The sequence below is a fragment of the Strix aluco genome, chromosome 15, assembly GCF_031877795.1.
Source record: "Strix aluco isolate bStrAlu1 chromosome 15, bStrAlu1.hap1, whole genome shotgun sequence".
Lineage (NCBI taxonomy): Eukaryota > Metazoa > Chordata > Aves > Strigiformes > Strigidae > Strix > Strix aluco.
In genome coordinates, this window is record NC_133945.1 from 22209043 (window position 1) to 22221388 (window position 12346).

Here is a 12346-nt window from a genome sequence, read left to right on the forward strand (position 1 = left end):
GTGCCACGGGCCTCGCTGGCCACAGCGTCCGACACTGGACTCTGCACAGAGCAGCTGAGCGGAAAGCCTCATGGCTGTTGAGGTGGAGGGTGTTGTGGCAGAGGTGTGTCAGCTGACGTGATGCTGACTGCTGGCACAGTTGGTTTTTTTTGCAGATGATGAAGAGGAACCTGGGAGCTGCAGGAATGTCCCGGTTAGCTGATGTGGTTTTTGTTGAGGATGGATTCAGACCCCCGGCCCTCTGAAAGCTGAGTTGAGGGATCAGGGACCGCTGCCCTACGGTGTCTAATCTTGACTTCAGCTAGAAAGAGACTTTACAAAATGGAAACCTTTCTCAAGGAAGTTTCATTTTATGAACTCTCCATCAGAGTGGATCTTCAGAGATGATGTATTTGGCAGTAATACTCTTGGGCGGTGCAGCTGGCCCGACATCCCTGCTAATTATGGAACACACCAAACCCCCTCATCAAGTTGTACGTGTGTGTTTTGGAGATAGACAGTCTAATGGTATCAGCTCGCAGCTGGGTGAGTTCAGGGAATGCAAAAGGAAAATCAAATACTTACACATCTAATAAAAACGCTTCTATAAGCATATGCCCACCTTTACACTAAAGAGTGAAGGACTGAGCTTTATTCTTTATTCTTTGTTTTACCCTTTAAAGTTTTACACTTCACTTCTGATTTTATTGACCCAGCAAGCAGGATGTGCAGCAGCAGCAGCACAAGGGCCGCGGCGGTCGCAGCGGATCCGTCAGCCATAGGTTGTGATGACGGTACGACCTTGTCCTGCAGCCTCGCAGGGTTCCCTCCCTGCAGCCCTGCTGTAAGGACGGGATGAGACATTCCGACACCAGCAAGAGCGTTTGTTTTTATGGGCAGGATGTGCTCGGGATCGTATCGATCGGCCTTGCTGGTGATTTGAGGAGTTGAAATCGCTCCGGCCTTGCAAGGGTGTGTTGTATGTGGAGCTGACCTGTTCACGCAGAGTCCTCCCCGAGCTCCACTGCTATCCTGACCCTTGTTCTGACGGAACTTTCTTCTGTGTTAGTTTTTCAAGATGCCAGAATAGGATTTGGGGTTTTTGTTTTTCAGGTGTGTTGTTGTCAGCATCTTCTGATGCTTGACAGGTTCCCCCTGGGCCAGGTTTGCCTGGTGGCCGTTAACCCCCTGACCACGGGGCCAGCCCTGTGTCGCTGCCACGGCACAAAAATACCCCAAGCACCCTGATTCAGGGTCTGCAACGGGAGAGGAAAAAAGCAGGTTTTTTGGGAAAAAAACCCTTCCATTTGGGGCTCCTGGGAAAGCCAAACCTGCCTGGATTGGTGCAGCTGGAGAGCAGAAAACCCACCATTTTCATGCACAAAACCAAAAATCACCAATTTTGATGTTGTGGAGAAGTGCTGAAAAAAACCAAAATGGAGTATTTTGGAAAACCCCAATTTTTGTATTACAGAAAAGCAAATAAAAACCCCAGACCAAATTTGGGGAAAATCTGGGGTGAGACGGTGGCTGTTTGAGGGGCATTGCTGGGGGTTCTTTGGTGTGGATTATCCAGTGAGGGTCAGTTCTCCAGAGTGGATCATCTGTTGGGGTTGTCCCAGGTGAGTGATCTGCTGCGGGTTATCCCGGGTGGACTCCCTGGTGCGGGTTATCCCCACCCGTGTCCCCCCACGTGCGTTTCTACCCACATGCAGACCCCGCTGCCGTGTCTGCCCCGGGTTCCCCCTCCCCGCGTGAGGGTTTTTTCCCCCACAAAAGGTGGGTGTGTGGTGGTTTTTTCTTTTATTAAACTATTTGTATCTCAACCCACGAGTTTTCTCACTTTCCCCTTCCCGTTCTCTCCCCGTCCCGCTGGTGGGGGGTGTGAGTGAGCAGTTTTGTGGTGCTCAGTGTCCAGCTGGGCTCAAACCACGACATGAGGTTAGTTGCCAGCCCTGCCCGGCTGATGCTTTAGGCTCTCCTTGTTATTGCCACCATCCCGATGGGCTGTCCTCGTTCTTCACTGCTGCTTTCTAGTGCCTGTTGCTCCATAAGCAGCAGTGCTCACGCTGTGCCCGCAGACCCGTCTGCCGACCTCTGGGACGTAACTCTGCCAAAGAGAAAGAGCGAAACGGCCCCGGCACGATCTGCAGCCGTTCTGCCTCTGAAGGGACCCGCCGGCCCTTCCCCTACCCCTTCCTCTGCCCAGCTGGGCTGGGAAAGTACGGTTGTTGCAGAAGCTGCTACACACCCTGGGGTTCCTTCTTAGGCTGTCGGCTTTGCCCTGTGTCTGGGCTGCTGAGGCCATCAACTGCGTGTGGGACACAGGCAGCCTGGAGAGCTTTAGCCCAAATCCTTCCTCTCCCCTTTGGCCAGCAGCGGTTCTGCCGCTGCTACAGGCAGCCGCTTTCTCGGGGGCGAGGGGCCGGGATGGCAACAGGCATCTGCCCGCTCCAGTCAGAGTTCTCTGGGCACCCGGCACAGGGCAAGCGGAGGGACGTTCTGCGCTGCCGATGGCTCTTCCCGAGGGAGCTGTGCTCTGGTTTTAGCAGAAAAAGGTGTCCGTCCCAAGCAGCCGTGTATGGCTGTGCACAGCTATTTGGCCAGTGTCTTGCTTGTTCGAGTAAAAGCATATTTCTTGCCTTACAGTCCTGCTGACAGGTCAGAGGTTCGAGTTACAAAAGCCTTTTGCCATCAAAGCAAGATGACCGCTAGATTTCCACCAGCACTGTATGTCAGCTGTGTTGCTAGCTGAAAATGGCTGGCAAGCCAGGAGATAGCTAGAGGGGGTCTCAATTAAAGAAAGTGAGGGTTGAAGTGCGTGTTTTAAGGAGGTGAATCAGGCAGCCGAAGGCACTGAGCTGCTCGCCTGACCCAGTGGCAGAACAGCCGCTCCAGCCCACCAAGTATTGAGTGTTGCAGGCAGCAAAGTGCTCGCTGGCGGGAGCGGCAAGGAGCGCAGGGCTCTGCGGCTGCCCGGAGCAAAGACGGACCCTCCGGGGCTCTGCGGTCCCTGCTGAGGACATCTCCCAGCCCAGCGGGCCTCTCTGCTTTCCCTGCCGCCCGGCTCGCTGCACACTGGAGGGCAGGCTGGGGAGGAACTTCGTGTGGCGTCTCCTCTCGAAGGGACAGGCCCTGCCCAGGGAGCCTCGTGTGGATGCCGGGGGAGGAGAGCAGAGCACCGGTAGCCCAGAGGTGAGGAAAGATGCAAACATCCCAGCAGAGCCCGCGGGTCCCCAGCGTGTTATCGCTGCTGTGCAGCTCCGCCGCTGGCCCCGGCTCTGCTCGGCCGTGCTGCTTGCTGTGAGCGCGGCCGCCCCCCTGGCACAAAGCAGCTTTCCGTCTGTGCCCTCCTGCCTTCAGCACCCGCTGTGCTGAGCCGGGGTGAAAACTCTCTGCAGTGTCAGCTGCCGCGCTGCCGGCGCTGCCGGGGCCGGGGAACGCGAGCCCTGTCCGCCCGGGGAGCAGTTGCCGCGTTGGGATGGTAGAAGGGGGCTGCTGCGGGCGTCATTTCTGCTGCCGGGCAACGCTCCGAGGGGCGGGATGGGGCGATGGCGCCGCCCGGCGGGCAAATGTCGGTACTGCAGCGCGGGGCCGGGCTGGCGGGGCGGCGCGGCTGTTTGCCGTGTTCTGTGCTGCCACCCTGTGGTTAAAGCCGGGTACTGCAGCCCGGGTACTGCGCCCGCGCACGGCCGTGCCCGGGGCCATGCTCGGGAAGTGCCGCCCCCCCCCCCCCGTGCGCACTGTCGGCGGGTGCTCGGGGCGCAAAGCCGGGGGCGATCCACGGCAATAACGGTCAGTGCCACTGCCTCCTGCCCTCTTCCAGAGGCCGCGCTGGTCCGTCCTGCCCTGGGGATGCCGCTGGCTGCGCCCGCCTCGGGCTGGCGTGGGGTGTCTGTGCCCGGCCCTGCGCTGCTCACGGCGCGGGGGCGCAAAGGGACAGGCGGAGCCTTCCCGGCTGTGGGCAGCGGCCAGGAGCTGCCGCGGCTGGAGCTGGAGAGGCCAGAGGAAGGGAAAGAAGGAGAAAATCAAGGCCATCTGGGCAGCACCCGCCTGCCAGTGCAGGAGGAGAGAGCCTGCCTCTCTGGGTGAGGAAGGAGCCCTCTCCCCAGCCCGCAGCGGGCCAGGCCACCAGCGGGCACCCAGGGTCTGCGTGCGTCACCCCAGGCGCGGTACGGCCGCGTAGTGCGCGAGCGAGCGAGGCTGCCTGTCTCGGAGCCGGGTCTTGTGAGAGCTGAGAGACACCCGCGTATTCTTTTAGGGGGAGGACAGCCAGGCGACTGGAGCTGCAGAAGAGGAAGGGAGGAGAGAAGGAGAAAGAAGGGTCTGAAGTGGCCGGTGTGATAAGAGACATATAGTATTTGTTGATCAGATAAAGGGTGAGGTGATAAGAGACATATGGTATTTGTCAATCAGATAAAGGGTGGGAGCCTGGGTATGTGCATGTCTGTCTGATGTGATTTACGCCAAGTCTGCAATTAGCGATATCCTGTAAAGTAGGCATAGAGATGAGCTATGCCATATAAGGGAAAAACCCGAGAGGGTCAGCAGAAGATAACGCAGAGGAAGACTATGACACCCCCCCCCCAGCAACAAAAGGCGCAGCCGCAGATGAAATCAAAAAGGCCACGTCAGCCCAGAACCTGAAGATTATAAAAAGAGACTGCCAAAGAGGAGGGGCGCGCGCCGTTGGTGGAGCAGTGACTCCCCGGCCACCCAGCACTGCTTTACTTGCTCAACCGCTTGCTGAATTAATAAATTTTATAAGTCACTTGATTTGGCTTCTGAAAGTTATTTTCCCCAATTTATAACAGCCGGTTTCCCTGGCAGTGCTGAGACCGACGACTGTGGTGAGTCCTGGGACCACAGGGCCCTGTTGCCCCTTGTGTGCCTTTGGCCCTCCCCTGTTGCCCTCTCTATCCCACACTGATGTGATCTTTTTTGCTTCCCTTTACTTCTGCTCTCCTCTCTCTTCTACTGTCCTGCTCCCTCTCCCTGTTTCTCTCTCCTAGCTCTACTTTTTCTCTCTATGCTATTGTCCTGCTCCCCCTCCTTCCTTTTTTTCATCCTCAGTCTCTCTCCTGTAACCTAGTGCTGTTTTTTTCCTTTTCCAGTTCTTTGTCCTGATTGGCATCAATCTCTTTTCTCCCACAACTTCTCTGGCCTGTTCCCACACGTTCTTTTCCTCTCTGTGCCTGCCAGTGCCACTATGTGTCCCTGACTGCCTATTGCCCTCCCCCCTTCTCCACCTCTCTCTATCCCTTTTTCTCTCTCACTGCTGCACACCCCCTCCTTGTTCTGTATCTCCCTGTCCCCGTCCTCCCCCCTGCTCACCTCACCCTCTCTCGGACCCTTTGTGCTGCTCCCTGTCTCGACTATAGATGGCTTCATCTCTCTGTCTTGTTCTCTGTTCCTGTCTTTTCTCACGTGCCACCTCTCTGTCCTTCTCTCTGTTGCTCTTGTTGGTTCTAGGCCAGCATCCTACTCCCTGTCTCTCTCCCTTCTGCAGTCATCTCCTGCTGTCTGGCTACCTGTCCCTCACCTCTCTTCTAGATGCCTCTGTCCTGCCTCCTCTCTTTCCTGATCCCTCTGGCCTGCTACCCATCACTGGCTTGCCGTTCTTTCTCCACCTCTCTGCCTCAGTCCTGTCCCTCTCCTTATCTCTCAGTTGCTGCTGTTTCTTTCTCCATCACTGCCTCACTGCCTGTCCCTTTTCTCTTCTTCTCTCTGTCCTCCATCCTCTCCCGAACATTTTGCCTGTAGAGCTCCATACCACTGCCTGTCCCATTGTTTCTTGCTATATCCCCCTGCCCAGCTCAGTGTTCCGTTATTTCTTGTGTTGTGCTCCCTGGCTTTTTTCAAATCCTGCAGCCCAGCCATGGTTTTAATCTCTCCCTCTCCTGATCTGTGTGGGTTTTTCTCTCTCTTACTTCCTCAACCACTCCACCTTGTTCTCTACCTTTGTATCCCTCTCACTCCTCAGTCCATTTCTCTCTCAATCCATCTGTTCTGCTCCTCGCTTATCAGTTTCTCTCTCTTTCCTCTGTCCTACTCCTGCACGTAGTGTGTGATCGAGTGAGGTTCCGTGTCTAGCAGACCTCAACTCGTAAGAGCTGGGAGACACCTACATATTCTCTGAAGTGGAGGACAGCCAGGCAACTGGAGCTACAGAAGAGGAAGGGAGAAGACAAAGAGAAGGAAGAGTCTGACCTGTCAAATTCTCCCGGCAGCACTGAGAGCTGCGGTAAGTCCCGAGCGCTTGGGGCCCTCTCATCTCTCTTGTGTGTCCTGGTCCCTCCCTGTCTTTCTCCTAGACTCTTTCTGATGCTGCTCAACTTTTTTTGCTCACCTGTATCTTCCTTCTCCATCTTGCTTGGAGCAGCTCCCTGTCTCCATCTTGTAGGTCCTCCCTCTCTCTGCCCTGTACCCTGCCACTATTGTTGCCTTTCTCGATCCCTCTCTGTCCAGCTCCCTGTCCCTATTGATTAATTCCTCCCTCTTCTTCCTGCACCTGCTGCTATTCCCTGCGATCTCCAGCTCTCTCTGTCCGACTCCCTGTCCCCAGTTTTTCATTCCTACCTCCACCCCTCATAGCCTGTCTGGCCTTTTTTCTCGGTGTCTTTCTCTCTGGCTGACTCCCTTCTGCTATTTTTTTATTTCCTCCCTATCCATCTTGTTGCCCATCGCTCTTTTGTCTTCTCTCTCCATGTCTCTCTGTCTGTCTTCCAGTCACTGTTCTTTAATTCCTCCCTCTTACCCTGTAGCTTGTTGCTGTTTTTTTCCCATTCTCCCTCATGCTCTGTCTGGTGCCCTGTCCCTATTTATCAACTCTTCCCTATCTGCCTTGCAGTCTGTCTCTCTTCCCCATTTAATTTTTGCGTGTGTCTCTGTCTGGCTCCTTGTCCCTGGTTTTTGGATTCCTTCCTCTGTGCCCCATACCATGTGTGGTCTTTTCTTTTTTGTGGTCTGTTTCTGTCTGGTGCTCTGTTACTATTCAGTAATTCCTCTCTTGACGCCTTGTAGTCTGTTGCTTTTGTCCTTTCTCCATCTCACTGTCTCTGTTTCCCCTGTTTTAGAATTCCCCCCCCTCTTCTTTCTGTATGCATTGGTATTAGTTTTTGTCTCCATGTCTCTTTTTTACTGTCTCTCTGTCCCTGTTTCCTAATTCTTCCTTCTCTGCCCTGTAACATGTAGCTCTGTGGTTTGATTTGTGTTCCTCCCCTGCCCTTTCCCTCCATTGTCTGCTGTCCTGACTCCCCATTGCTGTTGCTTTTTCCTCCCTCTGTGCCCTGTTCTTTGTAGCTTTGTCTTTCACCATCTCTCCTGGTCTAGCTCCCTGCCCCTATTCTTTTTTCCTCCATGTCTGTTGTACTGCCCATCCCAGGTTTTTTTCTGCATCTCTGTCCTGCTCCTCATCCTTCTTTGTTGGTCTCTGTCCTGCTCTTTCTTCCTCTTTCTGCTGCCTCTTTTCTTCTCTCCCTGTTTCTTCTTTCTCCATATCTGTGTCAGGCTCCCTGTCCCCATCCTCTCACCACCCCATTCCTCACCTCTTGTTTTCTTGCTACCCCCATACTGGCCAGCCGGCTGCCCCTTTTTTCCTGACTTCTAGTGTCCTGCACCCTGCTCCTCATTTTTGGCAGTCTCCAGCTCTGCCCAGGAGCCGACTGACTGACTGGCTGTTCCCGGCTGGCCTGAGGAGTGTGGCTCTGGGAATAAGTGCCCAGGTGTGCCAGGGGCAGGGGGAGCATTAGGGGCCCTGAGCCCCGGAGCAGACTCGCTTCTGGGACTTGTTATGTGTGTGACTGAATAAACACTTGCTGTCTGCTGGCTGCCTTTTGTGCTTCCTTTTCCCCAGGTGAGGGGCTGTGAGGGAGCCCAGGGGAGGGGTGATGATGCACTGTGGGGGTGGGGGGGATGGCCTCCAGGTGTGGACAATGAGGCTGATGGCAGTGGCCCCTCCCTGTAAAGGGGTTGCTCCAGGTGGAGGGGTGGGTGCTGCTGTTGAAAGCAGGGACGCCCTCGGAGGGGTCAGTGTAAACCAAGGGAGGAACAGAGCAGTTGCTGAGCGTTGCTGGGCTGTGGCTGCACCGAGGGAGAAGGTGAGTCGAGCTGTGCAATCAACTGGGAGCTCCTGGAGAAGGAGCTTGTGGGGAGGATGGTGGTATCTGCAGGGTGGCAGTGGGGTGGCACAGAGCGGCGGGGGGACACTGCTCGGTGTTGGAGCCGGTGGCAGGGGCTGCCCAGAGCTGGTGGCGGGGACACCATGGGGTAGGGCTCCGCCTGGTGAGGCTGCTGGGTGTGTTGGCGGGGTTGGGAGGGGTGAACCATGGTGTCCCTGCAGGGTCGGAAAGTAGGGAAAGCTGCCTCTCCCCACACAGCAGGAGCTGTACTGCTGGTGTATGGGGTTTCTGGTCACCCCGTCGGTTCCCTGGGGCACGCTGGGATGGGTGCTCTGCCAGCACTGGGCTGCAGGCGGCCATGCTGTGTGTGTCAGCACCTGCCGGGAGCTGCAGGTTTTGCAGACTTGGCTGCCAGGCAGTTGCATTGCTCTCGGGCGCAAAGCACGGCCTGGTCCTGGCTGAGACACGGACCCTGAGCACAGCTCCAGGGAGAGTTTTGGTGCTGCTTTCCTAGGGTTTCCTGCGGGATCCACCCCCCCCCCCAGTGCGGTGCGCCCTGGCCCCGCCCCCGACGCTGCGTGCGCCCTGGCCCCGCCCCCGACGCTGCGTGCGCCCTGGCCCCGCCCCCGACGCTGCGTGCGCCCTGGCCCCGCCCCCGACGCTGCGTGCGCCCTGGCCCCGCCCCCGACGCTGCGTGCGCCCTGGCCCCGCCCCCGACGCTGCGTGCGCCCTGGCCCCGCCCCCGACGCTGCGTGCGCCCTGGCCCCGCCCCCGACGCTGCGTGCGCCCTGGCCCCGCCCCCGACGCTGCGTGCGCCCTGGCCCCGCCCCCGACGCTGCGTGCGCCCTGGCCCCGCCCCCGACGCTGCGTGCGCCCTGGCCCCGCCCCCGACGCTGCGTGCGCCCTGGCCCCGCCCCCGACGCTGCGTGCGCCCTGGCCCCGCCCCCGACGCTGCGTGCGCCCTGGCCCCGCCCCCGACGCTGCGTGCGCCCTGGCCCCGCCCCCGACGCTGCGTGCGCCCTGGCCCCGCCCCCGACGCTGCGTGCGCCCTGGCCCCGCCCCCGACGCTGCGTCCGCCCTGGCCCCGCCCCCGACGCTGCGTCCGCCCTGGCCCCGCCCCCGACGCTGCGTCCGCCCTGGCCCCGCCCCCGACGCTGCGTCCGCCCTGGCCCCGCCCCCGACGCTGCGTCCGCCCTGGCCCCGCCCCCGACGCTGCGTCCGCCCTGGCCCCGCCCCCGACGCTGCGTCCGCCCTGGCCCCGCCCCCGACGCTGCGTCCGCCCTGGCCCCGCCCCCGACGCTGCGTCCGCCCTGGCCCCGCCCCCGACGCTGCGTCCGCCCTGGCCCCGCCCCCGACGCTGCGTCCGCCCTGGCCCCGCCCCCGACGCTGCGTCCGCCCTGGCCCCGCCCCCGACGCTGCGTCCGCCCTGGCCCCGCCCCCGACGCTGCGTCCGCCCTGGCCCCGCCCCCGACGCTGCGTCCGCCCTGGCCCCGCCCCCGACGCTGCGTCCGCCCTGGCCCCGCCCCCGACGCTGCGTCCGCCCTGGCCCCGCCCCCGACGCTGCGTCCGCCCTGGCCCCGCCCCCGACGCTGCGTCCGCCCTGGCCCCGCCCCCGACGCTGGCTGGCTCCGCCCCCCACGGCACATGCGCAGTGGCGCCGCTGCGTTCCTGCTCGTTGCTGCCACCCGGTGGCCACACGCCGGTACTGCAGTCCGGAGTTCACTCACGCGCACTGGCGCCGCCGCGTTCGTGCCCGTGTTCCTTCAGGCGGAGGACAGCCGGGCAGTGGAGTTTCAGAAGAAGAGGAGGGGCAGGAGGGAGGAAGGAGAAAGCAGCGTCTGACCTGTCCAATTCTCCCGGCAGCGCTGAGAGCGAGAGCTGCGGTGAGTCCCAGGCCCTCGGGACCCTGTTGCCGCCCTTATCTGTCCCAGTCCCTTCCTGCCCCTCTCTTTCCCATGCTGTGATTTTTTTTTTTTTTTTTTTTTGCTTCCCTATACCTCTCCTTTCTATTCTTCTTTCCTGCTCCCCCTTCCTCTCTCACTTTCTCTCTCTCGTCCTGCTGCTCCCTTTTCTCTTTCTGTCTGCACTTTTGAGGATGAGTTATTTGACAACCTGGCAAACGGACTAATCAATTAATTAACTTGACAATGAAACAACTTTTGAGTGTCCTGACAGGGAACTGCCTTCCTTATAAGACTGAAAACCCTGCCCAGGTTAAGACCCTTCCCCTGAGCATGTGTAGTTGTAGAAGCCTTATGTAAGCCATCTTATCAATGTATGTTAATCACTCGCAATCAATATCTGATGGGCGTGTTTGGAAAAGCACTAAACTCTGATTTTTGTGTGTAAAAGAAGCATGAAAACCTGCTGTTGGTGTATGTGATTTGTGGAAAAGTCCCCCAAGCAGCCAGGCCTGAATAAATACGCTCTCTCTCCTGAGTGTGTTCAGATGGGTTTATTGCACGCCGGGCACGAATCCTCTTTTGGGATAACAGTTTTTTGGCGACCCAGCTGGGACGGCTGTAACGGCTTGCCTGGAGCAACTTGCCGACTCTTGGCGGGGGGACCCCGCTCTCTGGACGCCAGCATGCAGCGACCTCCTGATCGGGGACCCCGTGAGTGCTCTCCCCAAGCAGAGTGGGTAAGCGACACGACGGTGCAACGCTCAGTAAAAGGGATAGTGTTTGATTTAAGGTTGCGCGTGCTCTTAAGGGGGGATTGTTGGTAAAATAGGTAAATTCATCTACATTTGAAAGTGATGACTGGAGTATATATGAAGTGGTGGGTTAGAATGGGCTTTTTGGGTAAAAATATGGGAGCTCAGCCATTTAAAATGTCTCCTTGTTCTCCTCTCGGGCCTATTGTAAAATATTGGGGGAAATACCCCTATCCTTCCAGTGAAAAAACTGCATGATCCAGGATATAGACTGGTTCAAGATTTAAAAGCAATCAATCACTGGTGGTGGCCATCAACCTGGTAGCTCCTAATCCATATCCGTTGTTAACAGAATCAAATGCCTACTTTTCTGTTTTAGACTTAAAGGATGTCTTCTTTCATATACCTTTGGAAGAAAACAGTCAGCAGATTTTTGCTCTTGAATGGGAAGATCCGTTGGCTGGAAAAAGAACCCAACTTTGCTGGACTGTGTTACCCCAAGGATTTAAAAACAGCCCGACCATTTTCGGAACAACCCTGGCTAAGAAGCTGGAGCAGGGGCCAGGTAAGGAGAATCAAACAACCCTTCTTCAGCATGTTGATGATGTCTTGTTGGGGGCAGGTACTGTTGAGACTTGTAAAGAAAAGACTGTCAGCCTCCTGAATTTTCTGGGAATGTCTGGGTACCGAGGGTCAGAAGGGAAGTACAAGTCACAAGACAGACTGTAACCAATCTTGGGTTTGAGGTTTTCCCACAAAAACTGGGCAATGACAGAAAAGAAGCCGTTTGCAGAATGCCCCCCCCCCTGAATCTAAAAGCGAGCTGAGAGGATTTCTAGGAATGGCCAGATGGCGTTGCCTGCGGATTCCGAATTTCAGCCTCTTAGCAAAACCCTTGTATGAGGCAACTAAGGGTCCTGAGGAGCTACTAGAGTGGACTCCGGAATGCAGGAAATTTTTGATGCTATTAACCAGACTTTAATGAAAGTCCCAGCTTTAGGACTACCCACTCTGACTAAACTCTTTGCATTGTTCATGAAAAGGGTCACATAGCGTTGGGAGTTCTAACTCAGCTCTTAGGAGACTGGCAAAGACCTGTGACTTATTTCTCTAAACAATTAGATCAAGTGAGTTCAGGATGGCCAGGCTGTCAGCGGGCAGTTCCAGCTGCTGTTCTCATTATGCAAGAAGCCAGAAAATTAACTCTGGTGCAGAAGATAACAATGCACGTCCCTCATGCCGTACTGACTGCACGGTAACACAAAGGATGTTATTGGCTTGCACCGAGTTGTTTGTTACAGTATCAAGCCCTGTTATTGGAGCAAGACGACATCACCTTAGAAAAAAGTACGGTACTAAATCCTGCATCTTTAATGCCAACAGAGAGGAAAAATTACTCTAACCGTGATTGTTTACAAGTGATTGAACAGGCGTATGCCAGCAGACCAGACCCGAGAGATGCTCCCCTCCAAACTCCAGCTGAGGAACTGTATATACTGACGGAAGCAGTTGCATTGTGAAGGGGATAAGAAAGGCTGGTTGTGCTGCGGTGACACTAACTGAGGATTGGGAAGCTAAAGCATTGCCTCCA

At 56.9% G+C, this 12346-nt stretch overlaps 1 protein-coding gene across 2 annotated transcripts; it reads left to right on the forward strand.

Moving 5' to 3' along the window:
* Positions 1-1919: 1919 nt before the first annotated feature.
* On the forward strand, positions 1920-7808 carry LOC141930321 (uncharacterized). Of its 2 annotated transcripts, XM_074841004.1 has the most exons (4): positions 1920-4067; positions 4241-4829; positions 6044-6223; positions 7589-7808. In XM_074841004.1, exons 1-2 carry the CDS (start codon positions 3523-3525, stop codon positions 4335-4337), a joined length of 642 nt encoding a protein of 213 aa, XP_074697105.1. In that variant the 5' UTR covers positions 1920-3522; the 3' UTR covers positions 4338-4829; positions 6044-6223; positions 7589-7808. The 2 variants fall into 2 exon arrangements, with proteins under 2 accessions (XP_074697105.1, XP_074697104.1); XM_074841003.1 differs by having other exon boundaries at positions 6044-7808.
* The last annotated feature ends 4538 nt before the right edge of the window (positions 7809-12346 follow it).

Excerpts from the sequence above, each read along its gene's own strand:
- LOC141930321 (XM_074841003.1), top strand. The coding sequence starts at position 3,523 with ATGGGGCGATGGCGCCGCCCGGCGGGCAAATGTCGGTACTGCAGCGCG. Across the intron at positions 4,068-4,240 it reads GAGAGAGCCTGCCTCTCTGG|GGGGAGGACAGCCAGGCGAC; the intron begins GTGAGGAAGGAG and ends GTATTCTTTTAG.